The sequence below is a fragment of the Melanostigma gelatinosum genome, assembly GCF_949748355.1.
Source record: "Melanostigma gelatinosum genome assembly, chromosome: 23".
Lineage (NCBI taxonomy): Eukaryota > Metazoa > Chordata > Actinopteri > Perciformes > Zoarcidae > Melanostigma > Melanostigma gelatinosum.
In genome coordinates, this window is record NC_136656.1 from 3003359 (window position 1) to 3029776 (window position 26418).

At 43.2% G+C, this 26418-nt stretch overlaps 2 protein-coding genes across 6 annotated transcripts in view; both read right to left on the reverse strand.

Annotated features, from left to right (window-relative positions):
• The window catches only part of LOC306796654 (phosphatidylinositol-binding clathrin assembly protein), a 56746-nt gene extending 39608 nt beyond the window's left edge, over positions 1-17138 (reverse strand). For 4 of the 5 annotated variants that reach the window (XM_079295708.1, XM_079295706.1, XM_079295707.1 and 1 more), the window contains exons 1-2: positions 16032-17138; positions 1295-1437 (exon numbers count right to left, since the gene is read on the reverse strand). In XM_079295708.1, the coding sequence (XP_079151834.1) occupies positions 1295-1437; positions 16032-16161 (273 nt within the window). In that variant the 5' untranslated portion in view covers positions 16162-17138. The remainder of the gene's footprint in view (positions 1-1294; positions 1438-16031) is intronic. The other variant, XM_079295705.1, reaches the window with a different exon arrangement.
• A 2968-nt stretch (positions 17139-20106) lies between these two features.
• Positions 20107-25602, reverse strand: LOC306796935 (ras-related protein Rab-38). The gene is made up of 4 exons (XM_079296026.1): positions 25025-25602; positions 22641-22771; positions 21775-21924; positions 20107-21169 (listed from the first exon to the last, which is right to left on the reverse strand). Exons 1-4 carry the CDS (start codon positions 25215-25217, stop codon positions 20972-20974), a joined length of 672 nt encoding a protein of 223 aa, XP_079152152.1. The 5' UTR covers positions 25218-25602; the 3' UTR covers positions 20107-20971.
• Positions 25603-26418: the final 816 nt, after the last annotated feature.

Genomic DNA, 26418 nt, shown 5'->3' on the forward strand with positions numbered 1-26418 from the left:
GAGCGTAATTACCCCCTTTTGGTTACAGGGGCCAGAAAAGCTTAGTTCTACAAAGACGTTTATCAAATATGGAAACAGTCTGCACAACATGAGCTGCTTTTTTAAAGGAATAGTTTGGAGAATCAACATATTTTGGGCAAGAGTTAGGTTAGAGGATCCCAGCCGTTCTGGTATCTGTACGGCCAGCAGCCAGTTAGCTTAGCTTAGCGTAGCTTAGCGAAAAGACAGGAAACAGCTAGCCCGGCTCTGTTCAAAGGTAATAAAAACCACACGCCATATGCAGTTTGTTTTGTTTGTTCAGAACCAAAATAAAAGCAACACTTTATACTAAGCTAACTGGCAATAGCTATGTGTTTACAAAATGTTGAAGTATTTCTTCAGAGAAGTTACAAGAAATGGGAAAGACTCCATTGAATATAAATGTGGCACTGAATAGATAGTATAAATCACAAAGTAGAAGGCAGAAAATAATATGAAATTGCACAATAGTAGGTATACTACTGCACATTATCTATTGATCATACATTTTGTGTTGTGATCAATGAATACATGTCACAACAAAGCAACATGCTGGGCTGCTTTGGACTCCTGTTTTCATCAAATATACATGAAACACACCACAGACGGCTCCAAAGGGCAGCAGTCCATCCGAACATCAAAGTGACTACTCGTGTTCCATCAATTGTGATTTAAAGGCTTCTGAATTATGAACAGTGTGCTAGAGGACTGATGAGCTACAATAGTTTATTTGATGAACAAAACACTTAATAAAACTACAACTCTCGCTCTGGAATGAATCTCTCCTCTCGCTTCGAAAAGCTGCATATCAATTGAGACATTTTATTGACTCGGGCTTTGATCAGACCTCTTCATGCCAAAACTAAAAGTTCTCCCAAACATACCAGCGATTGGTTGATTCTTAATTCCCAATTATTGTGTCAGAAAGTATGCAAATCCATGGAGGGACTGTGTTATTCTTCCATCTTACAACCAAGTTCATTCATTTGATTCTTCATTTGCTTTTATCCTCGTCCCCCATCTCCCTTCCAGCTCACACTGGGCTAATTAATTTCCTCCGCACTCCAGTTATTTCTATTATTCACTCCAGGCGTCCAGATGTGTACGCTGTAGCTGAACACGCCGTTTGTGTCCAAATCATCCTCCCGCCTGCACCCCCCATGTTGGTCCTAAATGATCCAGCATGCATGTTTATATTTACCTTTATGTGGGCGAGGTAGAGCTAATTAATATCATGCATAAATGTTTTCCTGCGTGTGAATGTGTGGCCTCCTACCTCGTTGCCGTACATCATGAGGTGGTGGGTGGCGATCAGGGCCTTGAAGACCACCACCCAGCTGGAGTTGGCCGTGCGCTCGAACAACGTGTCCGCCAGCTGGGGAATGCTCACGTTCATCTCGTTGGTGCAGTGGATCAGATCTGGTAGGAATTTTAAAAAAGACACACGGAGAGTTACACAAGAGTAGCAATGAAAGACAGCTGTACCAAGGACAGACGGACACGACGCTCCCACTTCAGCTGAATCATTAAGCGGCTACGGTGTGAAGGACACGTTCTAGCTGCTGAACTTTTTCTAACCCCCTTTCATCCTCTCCTGACTTTCACTCAGCTGCACCATCTCCCTCTTCTCTTGTTCTTAAAAGTATGTTCAGGTGTCATTCGTCTACTGAACATGAGGAAACCTAGGACAATTTCTCCTAAAATGGACCCTAAAAATGTTTTAAATATATTTTAACTTCCATTAAGGCTTCCTGGCAACGACAACTCTGTAGTAGTACCTGCTAAAAGATCACATTTCACTAGTTTTACGTATATTAAAGTATTTAATTGAGCTGCTTTGATATGAATCAATATGTTGAATAAAAGGAAGAAACAAAGCAGAATGTGACTAAAAGATGATTTTTTAGGAGACCTGGGAGAAGCTTTCACTAAATACACTGACGTGAGGGAAATATATATAACATATACAAACTTTTTAACCATTTACATGTTGAGAAAACCAGATACAGACGGCCGAGTCCCAAGATCCTATCGAGCTATCGATGCATTTTAATTTCCTACGAGCCGAGTGCATTTGATAGGATCTGAGCGGATACACCCTGTTCTCACTTTAGCTGAGATTGATTTGAACGGCTTCTTATAAAGATCCAGTGTCTTCACTCACAACAGGTGACACACACGCATCAATACGGACACACGCGGATACAATTGATGCTTCACACCAGATATCGCTTTGTTTCCCCCCCTTGGCGTTCTCGGCCTCTTTCATTCCTTCTCCTTTCTTCCCCCACCCGTCCTCACTCCCCCATCCTTTGTTCCTCACCGCAGGATGTTAGGAAGCTGCCGGCTCGCGCACCTGGTAAGAGTCCCGTCGGGGAGGCTTCATCATCACAATCAGAGCGGACGTGTACGAGTGTGCACGCTCATTCAATAAAGCCCCATCTTCGCTCTCAGCTCGCTTAAGGCATCATCTCCCTCGAGCACTTGGCCACACACACATACAGTAACAAAACAGACTTCTACAGACCAGCATTATTCTCTCACACGCACACACGCTATTTATTCAATATAAGAGTGTCATGTCCAAGGTGCATTACAGCACAACGCATCCATTTAGTGGTGTGAACGACAAAGTGAGAGGATTGCATGGCTTTTGGGAATCGTTCCAGCGATATGAATGCATCAGAACGTTGAATGAGTCCTTTTAATACTAGAGATGCTCCAATACCAAGAAAACCAAAGACTTGCTTTGATTAAAAATCATTCTTGGCATTCGCAGTTTACATGATGTAAATCATAGGCTGCATATGTAGCTATTGAGGTCATAATTCCCTCTCCAATATCTGTTTGGAGAGGGACGCATCATGATGTAACTCAATGCAACCTCCGTTATTTAGCCAAGTCAATGTTGATGTTTTTGTCACGCAACTTGCGTAATTCAGTAACAGCGCTTACAGTCTTTTATCCCAAACCTAACGAAGTACTTTTGTCGCCTGATCCTCACAGAGTTTCCCGTGAAGTCGGAAGTTTATTTTGAAACGCCTACACGCATGCAACGAGCGGAAATTGACACGCGTTGCTGGATTTTGCAGGAAAACGCAGGATACCATACGTATGAGGACACGTTGACGAGGGACATGTGTTGCTGTCGTTTCCGAGTATAAATTATATTGTAATGTGATGTTGGATTGGTGCATGGACTCACATATTGGCTGATACCCGATCCAGCATTTAAGGCCGCATCGGAGGCATTTTCTAGACTGGTATCGTTAGCAAAACATCTCTAACCTTCCCCTCTCCTCCTCCCTACACCACACCACCAATGCTGATTAGATACTGAACCGACAGATCCCTTTTCAATTCATCTCTTTTATGTCTGCGGCTAACTCGTCCATCCATCTCGCCTTTAACAGAGCTCATGTTTTTACATTAGGTCTGGAAGTGGTGAGGGTGAGAGAGAGACCGAGAGAGAGAGACAGACAGTGAGAGAGACAGACAGTGAGAGAGACAGAACTAAGAGGAGGACTGATTAGGTCTGTGGGGACGCTTGTGCATGGGTGTGTGTGTGAGTGTGTGTGCTCCAGTGATAATGTAAAGAGGGTACATGTGCTGACTTAATCAGGCAGAGTGGAAAGCATTAGATGCCACTGATCCCAGACCAGGGGGGAGAAAGAAAAGCGGGGAGGGTGAGGGCAAACATATGGCACAGACAACAAAAAAGAAATGAGGGTTAAGGGTGAGAGAGAAATGAGAGAGGAGACGGGGGAGAAAGAGAGAAAACCAGCGGACGAGTATGACTAGAGGGAAAGGATAATGAGACATGAGAGACATGAGCGTCTCTTCATCGGGACAATTTACAGGACTCCACACACGGCTCAACAAGCGTCCTCTCGCTTCCTCTCTCCTCTGAGGGTGTGTGTGTTTGTGCATTTGTTTTCTTACGCCCCCCAAAGCAAACCCTGACAAATGATTCAGTCCTCAACTGCAAGACTCTTGACTCACTACAAGATACTTCAGAGGAACGAGAGAGGAGATACGACTCAATGTCAAACGTCTGTCCTCACTTCAAAGCCCAGCTGAAGGACGCGACTGTACTGGCCACATTTAATTTGTGTTAAATATCTCAATAATCAGATTTACATGGATCTGTGTGGGTGTTTTAAGTGTAGATTAATGTACACAGCTCAACATGATATCAGGTGTGTAGGCTGAATAAATGCTCCAAAAATAGACTATTTATTCAGTACAATGACGACGTTACACATTTACTTACGCACATAATGCTTTGATTATGATTCCCACGCGTTTTACTTTTCTTGCAGAGAGTTAGACGATGACAGTGACCTTCTCTGTTCCTCTCTGATGTGAGCTCCATTGTTGCTGCTCATCGGTTGACTTTTGACTGAACCACAATAGACCGGAGACTTCCTGGTACTGAAGGAACCAGTGTGAGCGCTGAGGGAGCTAGCGAGGAAGTGGGCGCTCGGTACACTTTGGTGCAATAAACCAGGAGAAATCACCATCTACTACGTCCCCTGCCTCTCTTTCTATTTCCTCGTCTGTCTGGTGCATCTACCTGGAGAACATATAACTAATTAACCTTGAACAAAATTCTACTTTCTCTTCCAGATTGTCACTTTAAACCTCTTCCTTCTCCTTTACTGAATACCTAATCAGTTCTTCGTTGAATCTTTGTGGACGTTTGTGTCTGGTGTTGGCATACCTTTTAAAGCTGGTATCAGTCAGGATAAACCCCTTACGTTGACTTCAAATTCTGAGTCTCTGCAACGAGATTTGGAAAGTGGGATATAGACAATTCAACGAGCCTCCCGGTGGGATAAAGTTCGAGGTGGATTAACCCTCGTGACCAGACCTGCGATCAGCTTCTCAACACTATCTCGGCATCTTTTTAAAACCTCCGTCTGGGCGTCATATCAGTGCTTTGCTTTGTGTGCTCGACACAGTCTCAGCCCCTTCAGAGACCACCAGAGGAAGGTCAGCCTCACATAGCTGGAATTCCTAAAGGGACGGCTGGGTATTGGAGGACATAATCTGGACAAATCTCAAAGACTTTACACGTTTAAATCAGATTGTTTTTATGAAGGGAAGACGGTATGTTGACACAGTTCTGTCGACACACTGTGAAGAGACACTACCAGTGAAATCACTGAACATGTGGCCTTCCTACGTTAATACAACGCCCGTTATTTCCTTCATTGCTCAACCGCGTTGCCCAAAAAGTAATGATTAGCCATGCAGAATATCACTGCAATGAGTCTTCACACAGTCATCAGAACGAGCCAACAAATACCATATCTGGAAATGTAAGAACATCCGACTGGCCATATTCCCATTCTTTGATTTATAATAAATACTTTTAAACTTTGCTTGATTTGAATATTTAAATATGTTCGGTGTACTGACAGGAAACAGGCAAGTTCATCCAATTAAATAAAAACTTTCCCAGAGCTGGAAAACACTTTGCATGATTTCTACAAGACCGAAGTCCTGAGGACTAAAACCAATACAGATCTTTGCTGAATGTTCTCCACGGAGGTCAACTAAATGACTTGCAGGGACTCAATGCCTCACTCAAGGACATTTCCCCGCAGGGTGGATGCTTGCCAACCAGAGGGCTTTAACGGTGGTCATCCAGTTAAAGGACGACGTCTCTTAACCGCCTCGACCACCCGGCCCTTCCGATCGCTCCGCAGGGGAGTGAGATTACCGAGGTTTAATAACGTCGCCAGCTGAGAAAGGGCGCCGCCGCCACCTTCGCTGAGATTCTGAGTATTTCGGGAGGACGCACACGCCAGCTGACACCACACAGATGAAAAAGCCAGACGCAGGAGTGCAGCCCCAATCTGTTAAAGATTAACGCGCCGCAGTATCAGCACCTTGTCTGGCGTGTAGCAGTAATCTCCTTCTCTGCTCTGTCTGTTTCCGTGTTAGGGACTGCAGACAAGGTTCGCCTCAAAAGAGGATTCCCCCGTCCTTCCCTCTTTCTTCCCCTCTCAACTCCTTGTGATAGGAGGTGGAGAGGGAGGACAGAGAGAGAGAGAGCTGTGAAGAATTGTAAGCCTGCTGAATTTGAAAAAGAATCATCTTTTCCTTTCTTCTTTTGGCTTTTACAATGACACTAAGCCCTGAATAACAGTGCTTTTTGGTTGTTGTAAATACTGAATAAAAAGGAAACTTGTTTTGTAGTCGGGGAAAACACGATGCTCGTCTATGATGGTCTCACCTCGCTGCCAATACAATCAAAAGACACTACGGAGGTTTGAGCATCATTATGTTATGTTATTAGATTAACAAGCCACAAACAAATGATTCTTTCATTCTCATTCAGTAGTTTGCACACAGAAACAGAAAGATATCAACGACAACTGGGAAGTCGTGTTTTGGGAAATGTTAAAGCACAAAACAAGTGACCACGGAGAGGCGGAGGCAGCAGAAGGAACGGATTATTTAGCGTTTTCTTGCCACTTTAGGGCCTTCAGAGCGCCTGTTTCTGGCAGAAAAGCGGCCGCAGTGCGCTAGTTAGCTGTGGGAAGAAAGAGGCAGCGAGTGACAAAATGTCACCACAAGTCGGTCTACTAATGGACTTGTCCTATAGCTTTAATTATCCCCCTGAGGTCTGAAATAAGAGTGCTTCTCCTCTGTCTCTCTTAGTCACACACAGATATATATAGAGAGAGAGAGAGCGAGCGAGATTTGGGGACAGACGAACTCTCGTCTCCAGCTGCCATGTTTTCATCGGGGAGAATCGGAATATCTTGTCAAGTGAAGAGGATGGAAGTCTCTGCACAAATGTCTCAGAGGGGGAATGTCAACCGGTTTATGTCAGAAATAAAATAAAAGAGGAGTGACGCAGACAGAGACAGGCAGACAGACGTACATGCACACAGGTAGACTACGGGAATAAAAACAAGCAGTGAACCCAAACCGTCCTGAGAGAACGCGGCTAAAAATAAGCATCAGAATGAGAACAGGAGTACTGAATGTTCCCAACACACTCACAGACAAAGCTTGTTTAAAACCACGTACTACCTGTACTCAATCCACCAAATGAGTAAATGGAGTTCATGCTCACTGCACTGTGAGACCAGATGCTACATTATGAACTAGAAACGGTGCACTCAGTAGAGAGCCAATCTCAGCCAGGTGTCTGCAACAACCACTGCTGTAGTGTGTGAGTGAGTGAATGAACACAACACAGTTGTTTAACTCCGCGGCTACACACTAAGGCGTCGTAAAAAGTCACTTCATTCAAAGTCAAAATGCACATTCAAAAACCTCACAAAATCACAAATATCTTGTAGATCCTGAACTATGGAACGGTGTTAGATAGAAGCAGGCTAACGTTGCTTATCCTCTGTGTTGTTTTGGTTACTTCTGAACGTGCAACTGTGATATTTGTTCAAATCGATCACTACTGCGCAGTAAGTATCACATATTCACTGAGGATGTAGCGCGTCTGCAACTGATCCCGTACACACTCGGAGACACTGAAGCACTCCCACGGGAGGCGCTGTAATTCAGCCATCTTCACACACACACACACACACACACACACCCACTCTTGGGCTTCACTTGAAACGGCCGTATCCAGACAGTCAACAGTCAGCAGTAAGCCTTCTTCTTCTTTTCTTGCTGCCTTGTCGTCTAAACTGGGCCTATCTCCGCTCTGCAGCCAGGGAGGAGCCCCCCCGCTCTGTTTGGATTGCATTAGACTCGCCAACAATCGCTCGAGACACAGGCGACCCCACCGCGTTACTAACCAGCTCCACCCTGCTGCAGATCTATCGGGGCTGGAATCAATGGAGCACAGATAGCACAGGAAATAAGCAGAGTATTTGTATTCTTTCATGTGCTCAAGTCCCATTGAGCCCTTTCTGTTCCGTCAATACTTTCTTTAGGTGTTATTCAGGAAATAAACTACTGCATGTGTGTACACTGTGTAATGAGGCTGCAGGATGAAAAGAGGACTCAGGATTCAACAGAATATATATTGATCTTTAAAGTAGACCCAACATGTTGATTCTTCACACTGTGTGAAAGGAACAATAATTGATGAGAACACTGCAGCTATTGTGTATATTCTTCCATTTTTCAAGAGAGGATAAAACCGAATATATGGTGGAATTGGTGTCGAAGCATCAGGTGTTTGTAGTCGGCTTCCCATGATAGAGTTTGATTGACAGGGTTGACAGGGTTGTGACGCTAGGTAGCTAAGCTAGCTAGGTAGCTAAGCTAGCTAGGTAGCTAAGCTAGCTAGTTAGCGCTGATTCCCGCAGGACGTGCATCTTTCTCTCGCGTTATCGCGACACCTGCTTAGTCATCGTCGGCTTCTGCACACTCGGTGGTTTGTTTTGTCTCACGTTACAGGACTAGCTCGCGCTAACACACACTCTTTCACGGGTCCAGCTGTGGCGATGACAAAATAACCAGACTGTCAAAAAGTCACAGCGACAGGTGGAGTAACTGAATCACAGAGAAACAAGCTGCAGGAAGGAGTCCTGCAACCCGGAAATGAGTCACTGGGGTTTTTGTTAGAAGCCTGACAAAGTCTGTGATTAACACAAGCTTAAGAGATGTTAAGGTTTAACTCTAGGATATATTTTTATGTTAGCACAAAAACCCTATTGTGTATTTTGAAGCTTTTACCGGTCTTAAAGAAGGCGGGTCGCTAACAAGAGGCTAAATGAGACAACTAAACGTCGGCATGTATACTTGCACTCATGTGACCGTGGTGTAGTTTGTTTACAGCCTAGCGTTGGCTTTTTAATAGCCAATATCTCAATGACCTAAACAGTGTCTCCGTGTCCCAAACTAACCCGGAGACACACTGCAGCCCAGACAGAGCCAGGCAAAAAGCATCAGTTTGTCATGCAAGTGTAACCTAGTTTAAAAGGGTTTGGCTAAAAATGGCCCCCGACACGACATGCTGTCAAAAGGAGCTGTGGAGCCAGCGGCTCAGCCGGCGGCTCAGCCGGCTGGTGAGAACGATGTGGCACGTTGTGTTAAGCTTCCATAACCGGAGCGGTTACAGAGTAGAAAAGGCCTTAAAAACGGCCCGACTAAAGGTGCTTCCACACCTGTAGTTCATTTGGTGCGGACCCAGGAGGAACATTGTGGGATTTCAGCTCTGGTCTAGCTCCTGGAAAATCTAATTCTGGTGACTGACAGACATTTATGCAGCACTTGAACGCTTCTAGTGTGTTTATTTGTGAAGAAATAAGGAATAAGCATTATAAGACAGCAAATTGTTTTGAGTAATGACTAACAGGTGGAGACAGGGCGGTACAAAAGCCCCCAGAAGCACAGATGAGGCGTCTTGTACGGTAACGATCAGAGGCTTATTACTGCGGGATCTTTTTAATGGACTTAATGAACAGACAAAGACAAGAGTCGGAGACAAGCACAGCACTTTTACCAGCTTTTGACCCATTCATCAGGGAGAATACCCCATACAGATGACTTATACGGTTGCTTCATGAACAGATTTCACAGTCAGCAGATGGATTTTTTTTTTAAACTCTGGTTGGTTTTCTTTGCTTTCACACCACAAACCAAACACACCAGAGTGTGCTTGGACCTGCGTTTCTGGTCCCAATGAACCGTACTAACCGGACAAATGGACCCGAGTTTGTTTTTAACGGTGCCAAACTGCTGAGCTTGAATCCGTGGTTACCATTTCTGTTAAGAACAGCATGAAGGTTGAGCAGGGCACCAGACAAATAGTTATTCTGACTTTGGCTGGCAGGCTGAACATTTCTGCAAGTCATCAGCATGCATGCGGGCAGCTAATGTAGTGTAAATACAACCATGTGCAGCACTACTTGTGGAATAAAGAGTCCAACCAGCAATGCAGACGGGGTGATGCATCTAGCAACAGACGACAAAGCCGGCACAAGGGTCAAAAACAACATGTCAAATGTTTCCTCCCAACAAAAAATTTCACTTTACCGACTCAGGAACAAAGAGGCAGACGCTCCACGACAACTGCTGCACAGTAAACATGAATCACTGGGGTGTTGCTGCCCTGCGAGAGGTCACAGCTCAAGATGAGCTGAATAGAAGGTCTTATTATGTCGCGCTGTCATGCTGCTATTTAGTTTACTCCCTACACAGCTCCAGGGACTTAAGGTCGGGGCATGCTCGACAGGGACTAGTGCTCACCAAGTGGCATCCGACCACATCTGGAAGAAAGTTTTAGCTTTTATTCCGGCCACAGGGAAAGGTGTGGGGAACTACGCTGTAATGGTTCAAATGGAGATAGCGGCGCACACGTTTTTCCAACCTTTAACATGCGAAAAGTGCCAAAAAAAGGTGAGCTCCAGAGAGACGTTTAAATCAGGAAGGTGTTGGAGAAAATGCTTTCACAAGTTGTTCGACTATCCGAGCGTCATAACGTCTTTAAACCTCGATCGTTGCAGCAAAAGATTGATACTCATCATCCATCACCCGTCTCCGTTATTACATTGTTGAATCATTAAATTTCACTCAAGATTTCTGCCTGGATGCCCCAGTTTTTTTTTTTGTTGATTTCCTTCCTCTCATTCACCTCTTTGCCGACGACGGACGGGACTGTTCCGACAGCAGACAGATTGTCTAGATGAGGCGTGAAGGACATCAGCAGCACATCGAGCTGAAACAACAACCTCTGAACGAAGCCGGGGTTTTCACTTTACCAGCCGTTTACATCACTTCGTTCACACCAAGAGTGTGTGTGTGTCCAGCTAAGAATAATAAAGCAATGTTGACCGATTAGCAGAATTGATTAGAGTACTAGTATCGATATAAATGCTAACGGTACCCAAACCATAACGCTTACACGCACAAACAGGGACTGTGACTTCATTCTCTGCTCGGGTAGACACACTACCTCTTTTTTTTTTTATAAGTTTTTTATTGAAAGACACGAGACAATATTAAGACAAAACATGGACATAACAAGAGGATGACAAGAACAGTGGGATAAAAGCCAGCAAATATCATATAGTCAGTGTGTGTGTATGCGTGCGTGTGTGTGTGTGAGAATGTCCTTGAGCCTTTTGAGATGGAGGGATTAATAATAATAATAATCAAAAAATAAATTAAAAAAAAACACAACAAACCAAAAAAATGAAAAAAACAGGTAAGTATGTGTGCATATGGATGTTCATGTATGCATGTACGTGGGTTTCAATTGGTTGTCCGGCAAGAAAAACAAAACAGAAATCAATAATAGTAAAAAATACACACAAAAAAAGAAGAAAAAAAAAGGAAGACAGACAGTGACTCAGTTATTTCTTCCCAAAAGTGATGAACTGGTGTGCAGTGCCAGGTGGCGTGAACAAAGCTATCCGGGCTGTTTTGAGTGCAATGTGGACAGATATCTGACATGAATCCCATTTGAAACATGTTTTGCCCGGTGTAATGAATGCTGTGAAGACACACTACCTCTTTAAATAGTCTGCTGCTATATTAATACTCTGAATATCACATTTCAGATGATTAGATATTCCATTATCTGAAGCTTCATTAGTCTCGTACAACGGTTGTAAAACCACGGCCGTTACTGAGGCTGCAGCCGGTTCCACCATCACACTTGCCCCCCCTCGCCGCTAAATAAAGCCCATTTAACACCAGCCAATTGGCTGTTGGTTTGCAGCCATGACAACAGAGTGCCGGTAAAAGGGTGGGCGGGGGGGGGGGGGGAGGGGGGGGGACTAGACTTCAGTTTAAATGCCACAACGTCTCTCTTAACAGCTGTAAGATGGTGAAACAATCTGTGTTTCAATGATGCCAAAGTGGAAAGAAGTGGTCTCCTAAAGTGTGTGTGTGTGACTTTTCATCACTTAGCTGCTTATAAAAGAACTGGATTAAAACACACACAGTCACTCTCATCTTGACAACCTGAAAACTGCACACAGGTGTGCATCTGAACCCTTCTGTCGTTGGTTTTTATGACGATAATTCCCATAAATAAAAAAGGAGCTGCTCAAAAACCTGATGAAGGACAGTTAGTCTGCTAACTAGCGGGGAGGTTAATTGAGGTAGACAGTCATGAGTCATGACACTAAATGTGCTTTTAAAAAAGAGACACTTATTGTTCACCAGCGGTGCGTGAATGTCACGGCCCCCCCCACCCGGGTTATCCGGTTATTGAGTCAAGATGCAAATATGCCGGTGAGATCATTCACAGCTTGCTGTCAGACGGTCACAGCTGCTTGCGGTGAAATTGTACCACGGGGAGAATGATAGTTGTGTGTGTGTGTGTGTGTGTGTGTTTATGCGTGTTTGGGCTCCGACTGTGTGAACGATAGCTGAACAGACAGAGTTAGCAGCAACACAAGCTAACCTCGCTGAGGTCGTTTGGTTCAGTGTGGTAAAGCAAAGCCGGCGTAGCGGCGGATATTCTTTCACGGCAGTATTTACACAATCCCCAAGTTAAAGGGGGCTGTGGTGTACAATAGTTGAACATAAAACCTGCCGGTGTTCATCACATTAGCTGACTGAGTAACGATCGTAACATGCCGCCCGCCGGCCTCCCCGGCTCGCTAACCGACTCACAAATTGACTAAGCTGCCCGAGAGAATGATGACCTCACGGATAACCCGCCTTCATCCCCGGCCGCCCGTCCTCATAGCACAATGAACTTGACAGCCCCGATGTTACCTTCACGGGGGAAGTCATCAACCGCACAAACAACACGACAATCGGGGCCCATCCATGCGACGCCCCCCCCCCCCCCCCCCGACGGCACCGAGGTCGTCTCTCTCACTGAGAAATCAATACCCTACAATGATTAAGCTTGACGCGGCGTATTGGCTGCGAGGGCTCTGGCCAAGTTCACTAAAGGGAGCGGAGACAATGCATGACTTTTGCTGAACGTCAGCAGCCGAGTGGTGGAGGAGGAGGAGTTGACGGATGTGAGGCCGGTGAGCCGAAAGCATCGATCAAACATGCGCCGGTTCCCGGAAAAAGCAGAACTTCAGCACATTTCGGTCGCAGCGATGGTGACAAAACACAAACATCGTGCACACGACTCCCCCTTTACTTTTTAACATCCTTTTCTTTCCTTTTGTCGTTGTCCCCACTTGCTTCACCGCCACCTCCAACGTGACTCGGTTAAATTTCAACGTCAGCGACTGAGATCTAGGTATTTGCGGTATGTGGGAGAGGTTTCCCCCCCCCCCAAAAAAACACCAGGAAAGTAAATATGGAGTTTGTTTTTTGTCTCAGTCACAGTCTGTCCTTCACTGGCTCGTCTGATGAAAGACCTGTTTTCTGTTGTCACGTGTTGTTATCGCTCTCTGTGATTTGCTTTGATGTCTGTCCAACAATAACCTGCTAGAAGAGTTCCAGGCACTGAAACACAAGATGTTTCTAAGATTTTTCTTGGTTTCTGTTTGAACATCGAATGGGAGAACATCTCGCGTAAATCTACAAGGGGAAAAGTCTGAGTTAGATTAGTTTGCAAGACTGTGAAGGCCGACTAGTTAGATGAGTTTCCATGTTCGGCGTGACGCCGTTGACTCAAATAAAAGCTTCAAAATTCCCAAGAGGGGTATTTACTCACATATTTTATATCGTAGAGCAAAAACAACCACAGGCCTTATTTCACCAACCGAAAATCTATTTTAAAAAACACTGACTTTGTCACGAGGGATCCGAAAGCGCAAAAAGTGCCGACTAATTTCCTGGTTTCAAGACTCATCTCTGCAGCAATATATAGATTAGTCATTTATCAAGCAAATAAAATAGACAAATGTTTGATAGTCCCAGCGCCTCAGGGTTTGATTTGCGCTGTTTTATGTAGTTAAAAATGTATTATATTTAGGTTTTGGACAGTTTTGCCGCAAATATAAACAATTTTTAAGTAGAACTGAAACAATTGGTCACAAGGTATCCAACTTTTCAAGCAAAAACGCCACGTCCGTGTCCTGAGGTGTGACGATTTTTTGCTGTTTTTATGTCATATACGATTGTAAATGAAGCATTTTGGACTGAAGGTCAGTTAAAACAAGTCACGTTGAGCTCAGAGAAAATCCGATGACCATTTCTGACATTTTATAGATAAAGTAAATGCATACTTGGCTGCTGGTTGTGACATTTACAGACACTACTTTGGGCATTGGGGAACTTAATAATGGTCTTATTATGTGGTTATGCTTCTTACGTGGCCTTTGAATACTCAAGGATTGATCAAATAAATATTTAAAAATGATTCCATCATCGCCACAGCGGTCTACTGTTACAATAACAGTTGCTGCAATAAGCTAAATGCACAGAATACATGAAGGTTAAAAACTCAAAGCCAGCCTGTATAATATTTCATAAAGGTTGTTTGTGTGTGTGTGTGTGTGTGTGTGTGTGTGTGTGTGTGTGTGTGTGTGTGTGTGTGTGTGTGTGTGTTAGGGCTGGGCGATAAATCGATTTAATCGATTAATTCGAATGTGTGCTTTAAGGCGATGTGTTTTATTGAAAATCGAGAAAATCGCCCCCACCCCTCCCCCCCGTTGGGTTCCCGTAGTAGAGTGCGCGCGCATTGTTTACAAACGAAAACAATGGCGGCCAGCAGTGAAGCTCTCGTTCATAAGAGAGGGAAGAATGTGTCTTCGGTAGTCTGGAAATGGTTCGGGTTCGTGTCATCTGACACAGAACAAACAGCACCACGATGTAAGGTCTGTCTAAAAGCTATTGCTACAAAATCAAGCAGCACAACAAATTTAATGCAGCACCTCAAACAGAGGCATGCCGCCGAGTGGGAGAAGTGTTGTTGCCCTGAGGAGGGAGCAGGACCGCGGGAGCACAAGCGCCGCCGCCGCCACCTCACAACAACAACCCAGCATTTTGGAGACATTCACCAACTGTACTCCGCATGAGAAGAAGAGTGCCCGGTGGAAAGCCATCACGGATGCAGTCGCGATGTATATCGCAAAAGATATGGTGCCCATATACACCGTGGAAAAGCCGGGGTTTATTCACCTTCTCAAAGCTTTGGACCCCAGGTACGTGCTACCAAGCCGTAAACATTTTTCTGACGTTGCCTTGCCTCGGCTGTACAATAGTACACGCCAAAGGATCTCTGCGGAGCTGGAGGGGATGTCATTCTACTCCGCAACAACTGACCTGTGGTCCAGCAGGTTGACCCAGACACCGATCCACTTGACTGGTAGAAGCGTCACCAACTTAACTTTCCAAGGCTAAGTACTTTAGCAAAGAAATACCTCTCTGTGCCAGCTACAAGTGCCCCCTCTGAGAGGCTTTTCAGTGTGTGGGGGGGCATTGTTACATGCCACCGTGCATGCCTGAAGCCAGAGGTAGTAGACAGGCTTGTCTTCCTGGCAAAAATATTTAGAAAAAACATGCACTACTGTTTAATACTGTTGGTTATGTTGTGAATGCACTTGATTTTGTTTACATGCACTTATTTACTGTGCAAAATATGTTATGTTGATGTTAGATCAGATGTTGCACTTTTGAAAATGTGAATGTTAAAGGGTCACATACATTTTATTTCATGCTGTGTTTGTATCAGTGTATTCAGTTAGAAAAGCTTACTGTAAAAAGTTACATTTGCACAGTTGTTTACAATGGAAGGCTACTATTTAATGCCATTTAATGTTATGTTTAATTTAATTTTATATTTAAATGATTCAGGGAAACAAAAGAGTGACCAAATACTTTTTGTATACTACAGGCACCTTTCTACAATGTTCAGGTTTTGTTTGCACTTTATTTTTATCAACCTACTTGGGAAAATCATCACAAAATAAAATAAAATTGTTTTCAACAGCTTCTGTCATCTGCAAAAAATTTTGGGGGGAAAAATCGATTTAAATCGTGAATCGGATTTTTTGTAAAAAAATCGGAGATTTTTTTTTTAGGCCATATCGCCCAGCCCTAGTGTGTGTGTGTCAGAGCTTCAGGTCCAGTGTGTGTTGTTGTTGCTGCTGCTCTGTCTGCATTTGAAAGTCTCTTTTAAAGGAGAAGAAGAAGAACAAAGAAGGATGTCTACTCACAGTCCAGGTGTTTCTTCTTGGGTCCGCTCACTTCATGTGTGGTGGCTTTGCACACCGCCTTGCTGATGGCCGACCCGGTCATGCTGTGCTGAGCCGCTGCGATCCGATCCGTGATAGATTGTCCCGACATCTCTCTCGCTTTCTTTCTATCTCTCTCTCTCAATCAGCTGAAATAGCACAATAACGATCCGATCAATGGATCAACTCACACGTGACTTCACTGTCAAGTGGAGGGAAGCGGGTCGCGAACAAACACCCTACTGTTGTGAAAACACAACCTGTGCAGTAATCAGATCACTTAGTTTAACTATGAAACCCACAATCAACAGCTGATTTTACAATATATGTAGTTTATTCCGACTATCTATATCTACCTAAATAAACACAACACGACGACACTGATCTAGTCTGTGTTAGCTAATGTTTCCGTTGCAGGAAAGAGTCCCACTGTGGAATGTGTAAACACTGTGAATTACTTTATGCCCACTAATAAACATGCTGGTTTGTTGTAACCTGGATGAGTTGTTTCGAGAGAGAGCACACATTTAAAAAAAAAAAAAAAAAGGAAAAGTAATCCGGTTGGAGAACATCAACAATCTCGACAATCCTCCCCAAAAAAAAAAAAAATCTTTTGAGTTCCTCCTCCACGTCAACTTGTTAGCTCGGGCTGTTTTTGAGTTAGCTATCACTGGTCGCGCGGCAAAGCTCGTGCGTGGAAAAGTTCTTCGGGAACAAAGCGGAACATCGTTTTTGAGTTTATAGCGAGATACGGGGTCGCTGACGACAGGTGCGGCTTTTTCTGACGGTGTCGAGGTGTTAGCCGAGGAGCTAGCGGCGGTTAGCTAACCTGCCAGCCGAACCGAGCCGAGTCCCTCCGAAGAAAGCCGAAGCCGGCGGAGCTGTTAAGTAAAAAAAAGAAGAAAAAAAAAAAAATGACAGCTCCTTTTTGGCTCGGTTGTTTCCTCTTTTAACGGTTAACTGCTCAATCGGTGCTGTCCTTCGGCTGCCGACTCCACATTACCAGCTCGGTTTCTTTTTTGTGTGCTGCTGTCTGAACTGAAAAGTCTCGCCAGTGGTTTCTTTCTTGTTACGGACTGACTGGCTGGTTGGTTGCTGCCGGACAAAATGGCAGCGTAAAAAATCAGCTGATCTCACAACTGTGCTGCCTTCATGGGCCCCCTGCTTGGCTCGGAATCTAGACCGCTACAATTCTATTCTTTTGATAGTTTTTTTTTTTTTTGCTAATTATTATCTGCTTAAAAACAGTGCACATTTTTACAGACTGGCTTTTATGTGATGTCGTCGCTTTTTTGTTTTATTTCCGTTTTCATTTTATTTGTTGATTTTCCTAAATAATGTTACTAAATATATATATTTTTTTTTATTTAATTATTTCTTAGTTTATTTTTATCGTATCGACTGTCTCACCGATCTTTCTGTTGTCTGTCAAAGCACTTTGTAAACTCTGTTTTTAAAGGTGATATATAAATAGTTATTATTATCACAGTGTCAGAAGGAATACCCATATCAAAACCCTGTAACAGCAACATTCACTGTACATTATATTTAAGTACTGTAAGAACTATCGACAACAAAGAAGAAAAGGAAAAGACAAATCCTGTGTTTCATGACTTCTTTTGTATTGTTCATGTGGTCTTCATGCTTAATTGTTCCATTTCTGACAGCTCTTGAACGCCTCTTTAGTCTATTGGGCGAGACCTGAGGAGTGAGTGTTGCCTTTAAGGTGTCACGGTTTAAATTGTAGCGGAATTTATGAAACAAACGTCTCAAATTTCACATCTTTTCACATCATAAAGACGTTTTCTTGCCAAAAACAACGACATAAAAATGACTTTTCAAACCGCCTTCTATCTTCACAAACGCATCACTAGTGCCGCTCCAATCTAAATTTAAGGTGGTATTTTTAAATGATTCCTCAGACGCCGTGTCCTTGTTTGACTCCAGACTATGTGGAACACGGTGTGCTGAAAGATCAGTGGGGGAACCCGCTCGTGTTGGTATCAGACCGGATCCGAGAGCTGAATAAATCAAAAACTCTCACCGTGTTTCACACTGCAAGTTATAAAACGTCACGCCGCATGTTCCCAGTCATAAGACAAGTGGTTTGCATTGATTACATTACAGCCGCGTGTCATGATGCAATAAACCATATATCAGTATCATATGTGCGCAAGGACAAGAGGTGTTTGAGTTTTGACAAAGAGAGAGGTGATAGATGACTGGTGCATTTTGCAGGGTGTGTGTGTGTGTGTGTGTGTGTATATATATATGTGTGTGTGTGTGTGTGTGTGTGTGTGTGTGTGTGTGTGTGTGTGTGTGTTTCCTTTCAGTTTCAGAGCTGCAGTCTGAAGTATTTCCCACCCGGGTGAGAAATACTGCAAATTGCCTCCAGTAGCAGCAGCAACAGGTGGATTCCTGGAACCCACCGCTTCTTCTTCCGACCGCCAATGACCCGCCTCTCCCTCCCCACCCGGAGAGAAAAGCCCCTCCACGCGGAGATGATTGATATGATGAACTGTCACAAGGGTGATGAGCAACACGTCTATCTGATCGTGGACGCTGAAAGTGTGTGTGGATGCGATACAACTATAAGCAGCTGTCGACCTAACTGTGCTCATTTGGTTTCTTTTCTTCACACGTTTTCATAATCTAATGAGGTCTCTGTGTGTGTGTGTGTGTGTGTGTGTGTGTGTGTGTGCATGCAGCAGGAATAAGAAGTGCAAATGGGGCCACCCAAGACGTTGTGCTGTGTCACAGCTGAAGGTGCCCCAACATGCGTATGCATGTCTTTTATGTGCCAGAGCGACTAAATCAACTGTTTTTCATTATTTAAAAAAAGGGGATTTTCGAACCTCCATCCTGATCTTCATGAGGCATCAGAGCTAAACAAATGATTCTGGAGTGCTGTGTCTCCATCTGCAGGCGGAACACATATAGTGCATGTACTGTGAATTCTCAGGAGGTTGAAACCTTAGGCCCAATCCCAATGTCCCCCCTAAGGCCTCAAATCCTTAATGAGTTTGTGTAAATGTAATATCTCACGCTGAACACACTCGTGCCGTCCTCTTTGTTTACCTTATTTTACGCACTGGTAAACCCCGTGTTTAACATCACATTGCTCTGAATTGTGGGTAATTCCCTTGGGCCGGAGAAGGGTTCATAAAGGGCTCGAAATGGAGAACTTGACAGATTTCAGATCAGTCCCAGCAATACATGTTGCAGGACAATAAGATGACGTTTTCAGGATTATAAAAAGGTCCATTTGAAACCAAACTTCTGCACAAACAAACACATGGCTCAGGTTGATCAGATGGATTTTTACAGAGCCGGAATGAAAGAAACCCTGCATGAATTAGTGAATCAGGACTTTATAAATAGCTTGCATATTAGTTAATGTATCATTGGTGAAATTAGTAAAATATGCTTTCAAATAAGGGTGAAGTTGTAGCAGTGGGAACTGAAATTGCAGGTTATTGGCTACTCCAAGAATTATTTTGACCGCACTGAAAGAGCATTGAACCTGGAAAACAAGGCCATGAGACAAGAACTCCAGCTGCTGAAAGATAGGAACTGCAGCACGTCAGCGCTTTGGAGAAATCCTTCAACGACACAGAAGCTCAGAGAGAGGCCATCAGCCATGCAGGAGAACGACGCTCTGCAGTTTGAAATGCTGGAGTTGCACATGGAGCTCCAGGACGAGGCAGCTTTGCACAAAGTTGTTAGCAATAAAAACGACATGATCCGGTTTTCCCCAAATCAATAATCTTCAAAAAATTCATTAAAAAAAAGAATTGTTGTAAGTGTCGTGATAAATAAGTATTGAGTTTCTATTTATATGTCTCTCCTTGTCATGTTCTGTCAGACGTCGTCTTTAAGTTTAAAAACACTCGTAACATGTTTTTTATCACCGCAATAGTTCATGACTTTTAGAGCCCCGGTTAAAGGAATATATATATATATATATATATATATATATATATATATATATATATATTCTTCTTATGAATCCAGAGTATGCAGACCAAGTGTAGAGAAAAAGTAGGCACAACTAAAATTCCAAACAGGCCTGAAATCTGCTTTAATTACGTTGAAAACGGTTAAATGTAAGTTATCAATGCAGTTAACACAGGAGTAAACGAGCTTACATTCTCTATGATAATGACCATCATGTTTACTTTTCATCTACAAACCAAACTCTTCAAAACAAGATTGGATTTGTGACTGAACTGAAGATGAAGTCATTAAGATGTAAAGCAAAACAACGGAGGACAAATGTGTCTCAACTCACAGAAGCAACGAGGGGTCCTTCCGTCACAGCTGTCAGTCCTGTAACAGGTCTGTTGACAAAGAAACAGCCAGACAGAGACAAACAGCATCCGAAACATATCATCTTAGAAACATTCTTGGATAAAACTGTGTTTTTTTTGCTGTTTAAATCTACACACGTACTGTGTTCTTGCTTTCAAAGCAGCAAAAAAAAAGTATATATTTTGTGCAAAAAAAGAATCAAAGCCGAAAAAAAAGAGGCTAAAACAATATCATGAATCTTTGTTTTTAAAATTCACGACTAAAGGAATTGACTTCATTTCAAAATAAGGAATTAATCTGTCTCAAACCTTAAAAAATACTGCTGTGCCGTAAACAAAATATTTAAATATCTTTCTGTTTGTTTTCTTTCAAATCCATAAAACATTTTAATATCACTTTTGTTTTTCAAAAGCATAGATTTTTTGCAAAAGTTTAACACATTTTTACTCAATTTCTGTTATAAAAAAACAATAATTATTATAATTCAATAATGTTTCCTCAAACAAATGACTTTGCGAGGACGAACGCGAGACGCATCTTTAAGTTACGACATATTAAACATTCAACAAAGCTCCGGCCGGTCTCTGCGTTCGGATCCGTCCGTCCCTCCTTTAGTCGTTGTCTCTGGGTTGAAGCGAGAGGCATCCTGAACACCCGCTGAGTCCTTTCTCCTTTGCGCTGTAGTCGAAGCGAGGCAGAACCAGAACGCTGCCTTCCGGTTCGCTTTTGGCACGCAAGGCTCTCTCGTCCTCCACGGTCATGATGTTCTTCACCAAGCACGTGACGGCGGCATCAATGTTGGTGTTGTCCTGGAGGGAGAGGACGGAGATGAAGGGTTGGAGAAGGGCGACGGACGAGCAAGCTCAATCGAGTTATGCCAACAATAACACCACTTGGAAACTCACTGAATACGATAACCTTTTGTGGGTTCGTGGATCTACGAGTGACCCCTTTCACATCTCTACGAATTAAAAAGTGAACACAGCACTTGTGCACCATATACTTCTATCTTGTACTTTCAAATCAATTCATTTTAAGTCGATGAATAAAATCCAATCAACCAAATTGAACAGATGTAGTAAGTTCCTCGTCCCCAAATCCTTTTAACTTCTCCTCAAGGCTCTCGGCTACAAATGGCTACGCAAATGGAGCACTTTGAATTTTGAAGACCCAGAAACCAAGAAATGTGAGCAAATGACCTGGAATTGTAATTTAAAATGTAAGTTGCGAGGGTTACCGGGCAGGTTTGGTCTTTAATTCTGAAGTGTGAAAGTGCGACTCGTGTAGAAAACACATCTTTTCCACTTGTGTTGATTACTAGTGCCGCTTTAAAAGTGCAAGAAAAACTGTGGGCAATAGAGAGAGACGGAAACACATCTCTGGTGAGTTTGCAGGACGAACAATCCCCTCCTACCTTGGCAGAGGTTTCGTACCAGCCGACGAAGCCGTACTGTTTGGAGAAGTTCTCCAGTTTGGGCAGTTTGGGGCACAAGCCGCGACTCCGCTGGTCGCACTTGTTGGCCAATAGCACGGCTGGAACCGGCGTCCCATTGCTGAGGGCGACCTGACGGACGCAGGCAACCGACAGTCAGTCACGTACTCACATACGTACCTCAAAATGTAATGTAAATATAATCAACTAATAAATGACGTTGAATGATCATAGATAAAGCTACCCAGCAGTTCATAAAGTAAATAAAATGAGCTCCACCTTTGCCAGCTGCAACATGAACGTGATGAACACATTAATGCATCAATAATCATAATTCAGTGATATATAATATTCTAAAACTGTTGATGAACCTGGAAATGATTCACTTCACGAGTTGAAGAGTACCTGAATGCACCATTAGTATTGGTCTTTGTGGGGCTGTACTATTTTAGTTGAGATTTAATTTCCACGTTCCTGTTTATTTTCGACACGTGTTTCCGTATTGAACGTCTTCTGTTAACCGCTGCATGGAAGGTTTCTTCTGAAGAGACACTAAAGTCTCGTGAACTGAAAGTGAAGTGACTTCTATCGCATGAAAAACATCAGACAACTGTAGAAAGAACAACACAAGCTTACGTTACTCTGGTGATGCTCCTTGTTCTCACTGAAGGCTATTAAAAGACGTCCTGGGGAATGCGGCTAGTCATGACTGAAGCAGCAGATACAGCAGGTCTCTTTGATGGTATATTCCTTGAATGACGTTTCACAGCATTGAGCCTACCAGAGGGTGTGTCACGTCCTCCTACCTTCCTTCAACACGGTCAATCCTCTTATGTCATCGTATTCACCTTCGAGTCCAGGTCTCCTTTCCACTTGAGGACGGCCTGAAACGTGGACAGTCTGGTCATGTCGAAGACGACGAGGGCCCCCACCGCCTCCCGGTAGTACACACGGGTCATGTGGCCATAGCGTTCCTGCCCTATTGAAGAAGAAGAAGAAGAAGAAGAAGAAGAAGTTTTCGAGGTCTATGTTATTATTTGTACCGTGACCTATCTGACAATGGCTTGTTTTATTTGACAAAAATATTCAAATATAACCAAAAAGAAAGCATCAAACATCCTTTTCTTTACATTTTAGAAGATTTGCTTGAAAACATTATGAAAATAGCTGCCTGTTACATTTCTATCTGACTAATTCAAATAGAAATGTGTTGAACCACGTGTGTGTGTGTGTGTGTGTGTGAAGAAGAAGAATGCATCTTCTGTTTGCATTGCAAGTGTGTGACCATGTGCGTGAATGAATAAGTCTCTATACTCGACGCTAACTTCCTCCGCATGATCCTAATATAGTCGTGAATCAGCAAGGCAGCAGTTGACACACACTCACTCACACACACACACACACACACACACACACACACACACACACACACACACACACACACACACACACACACACACACACACACACACACACACACACACACACACACACACACACACAATGAGCTACGCAGCAAGACTAGCAAGCTGTTTCCGAACAGCAGATGTTATCTTTGTCTTTCACTCGCAGAGACTCTTTCTTAACATCTGATATCAGATGTCACCGCTGCAGACCAATAGTTTTTGCCTTTGTAGCTCTGCAGGGTTAATCCTACAACCTAGAGCCCTTCAAAATAAAAGTTCCGAAAAAGGTCACGTGTGAAACGTATTACTTTGAAAATATTTGCTCTATTTTGTAAGCTACAGGTGTCAGTATAACATATGTAAGGTCAGTTTCTACACCATCTTTCTAGTACTTTACTAAAAACACGACAGAACTCCAGGTTCTGTAGGAAACAACGGCACAGATGTTACGTTACAATAACTCAACAACGCTTTGTTTGAGCCTCCGTAACATAAATAGCAGCGCTCACTGTTGATGCTACGTCGCTAGCTCTGAGTGATGCATACTCACACGGACGTGTTTAATTTGTGCGCCCACCACGACGACCGTGCAGTGAGTCCAGTGTGAAGTCATCACTGGCTCCTGATCTAAAGTCCGTCAGCCGGACATCTTCATGTACATGACGGCTCTTATCAGCGACCATGTCGTTCAAACACCCATAAGCTCAGCAAGTGTGTGAGAAGAGCGTCAACATCGCATGCAGTAATGGAGACATGATGGGTGTTAGAAGCACAAAGAAACAGAGGTTAACCACATGGTCCAGGCGGTCACTGCCCACATCATGCACCATCATCGTTGGATGAAGTCAGCAAAATGCAGCCGCCGTGTGAGAAACAGCAGATTACTGTAATGTGCGTTTATGTCTTGGTTGCATTGTGCTTGGAAAGTCCAATGTTGATACTCGATTAACAACCAGTGTTCAAATTCTTCATTTAATATATCTCTAATTACATTCTGACAAGTAAGAAACAACCTATTAGAAGTTCAAAGTGCTCGCCATGTATTTGCTGCGTCTGAGACCAAATAGAAGAAAGTAAATGTCTTAAATAACCGCGTTACAGCTCTCACTCGTGCATCGTTTGCTATCTGAACCCTAAATGTGTGTTTTCTTCATCATGTACAATCTTCTTTTTTTAACAACCAGAAGTAACACTAATTACAACCGAAGGCTGAAGGCGACCAAAATGTTACAATTAATTTTTGTGAACTGAAAACTCACTGTGAAAGGGTTAAAGTTATAAACAGCAGACAACTCCCGGACAAGACATCCTTGTGGTAGCCCCGCCCCTAAAGCATACTCTGCTTTACGGTCTATTGACTCTAAATGGACCATAATGTACTAAATAAACATCATGCTGTACTGAAGAAGACTTGAAACTAGAGATTGAGACATAAACTCATGTTTACTGAGGTAATACATCAAGAGAGAAGTAGAGTCATTTTCTCATAGACTTCTATACAACCAGAGGAGTCGCCCCCTGGTGGTCAGTAGAGAAAGTGGTTTCACCACTGAGAACACAAGAATCAAGCAGAACAGTGTCTATGGAGCAGCTCCAGACTTTACTTTACTCACCTAAGCCATGAAAATAACAAATTGGAATTCGTAATTTCGGTGGAATTCTCCTCAAACGATAAGGACATTTGTTTTCAACGTTGATGTGCATAAAACAATTTAACAAACAGTAAATTACACGCTACACGTTTATCTTGAATCCGGTACATTTACAAGCCTAACCTCATGTTTGAACGTAAACTCCTCTTTAAACACAAGCACACTTTCACGCACCAGCGATGTCCCACAGCTGCAGCCGCACCACCGTCTTCTGCTCCCAGTTCAGCACCTTGAGGGCGAAGTCCACTCCGATGGTGGCGCGGTAATGCTGGGAGAAGACCTGGTGCACGTAGCGCTTTATCACGGACGTTTTGCCGACCCCGAGATCGCCGATGACCAACACTTTGAGCAGGCGCTCGCGCTGCATTTCACTGCTCCGGTCGAGGGCGCGCGGTAAGTAGGGTGGCGCGGTGAGGTCTCCAATGATGGGCTCCGCGTGAAGTGGAGGGGTTTGGAGGCTGACACACTGAGTACTTGTAATATTTGACACGTAAAAAAACAAATAATCTGTATGAGTAACTCCTGAAGCAAAGTTTATAGAAATAAAACCGTCAAATGCACATATGATAGTGTCACTCTGGAGTCCCGCAGATACAAAAAAGGGAAAAGCCTGTAAAAATAGTGTAGTTCAGGTTGTAGTATGATCATCGTCACCGTCCCTGCAAGTGTTCATGGGACATTTAGTCTCCTTCAGCTCCGTGCAAAAACAAAATGAACTATAAACTTGCTGGATGTTAAACGCTGTCGTCCGTTCAGCCTCCGGTCTGTGTGCACATCATCTCCTGCTGTTCGTCTGATCCGCTGCAGAGGAGGACTGTCAGCAGTCTGGACGACCACGCCCCCGTAGTGTGTGTGTGTGTGTGTGTCGCTTTATTAGGTACACCTTCGTTTTAATGAAAGCATTAGTGAATCATGTGGTGTTATGCTTCAGTTTATTGTTTTACAACTTGTTTGTGTTTTGTACTTTATAAGTTGAGAAACAGAAAAGAGGAGTTTTAAATGAACTGTATTAATTAAATGCAATAAATGTATTTTATTTATTTATTATTATTTCTTTCATTGCTTTGAAGACATATAGTGGAACTGCATAAATGGGAAACGAAAATGATTTGAATGTGTTATTGTTTTGACTGAATCTGTGTTTCTTCTTTTTCCATTGTCTTGTGAGGACAAGTGTGTTACGTGTATGTTTTTCATGAATAAACTGGTCAGTATCTGACGGTATAATATGAATTTCAGAAAGGTTGTTTGATGAAACTATGTCTACAATATCTTGAGATAAACGAGGGCTTCCTGCCTCTTGATGAGATGTAGAGATAAACTGGTTGTGGTTGTTAATTTAAATACTTCTGGTAAGGGGGTTTCCAAACAAAATAATAGAAACAACAAAATAACACAAAGATAAAGACATGCAAAAAATGCATGACACTACACTAGACATTACTTTTTCTTTTAACTTCAAACCACCTCACATACTAACTCGAAGAACCTACAAAATAATCCCAAATTTAATCGTATCCTTAAATCCACATCTTGAAACTCCCTAAAAGCTAAAAGTCTCTTCTTGT

What these genes read in the sequence shown, in the direction of transcription:
- LOC306796935 (XM_079296026.1), bottom strand. Translation starts at nt 25,217, where the DNA reads ATGCAGCGCGAGCGCCTGCTCAAAGTGTTGGTCATCGGCGATCTCGGG. An exon ending in GCAGCTGTGGGACATCGCTG is followed by an intron (nt 22,772 to 25,024) that starts GTGCGTGAAAGT and finishes CTTCTTCAATAG; the next exon opens with GGCAGGAACGCTATGGCCAC. An exon ending in AAGGAGACCTGGACTCGAAG is followed by an intron (nt 21,925 to 22,640) that starts GTGAATACGATG and finishes TGCGTCCGTCAG; the next exon opens with GTCGCCCTCAGCAATGGGAC.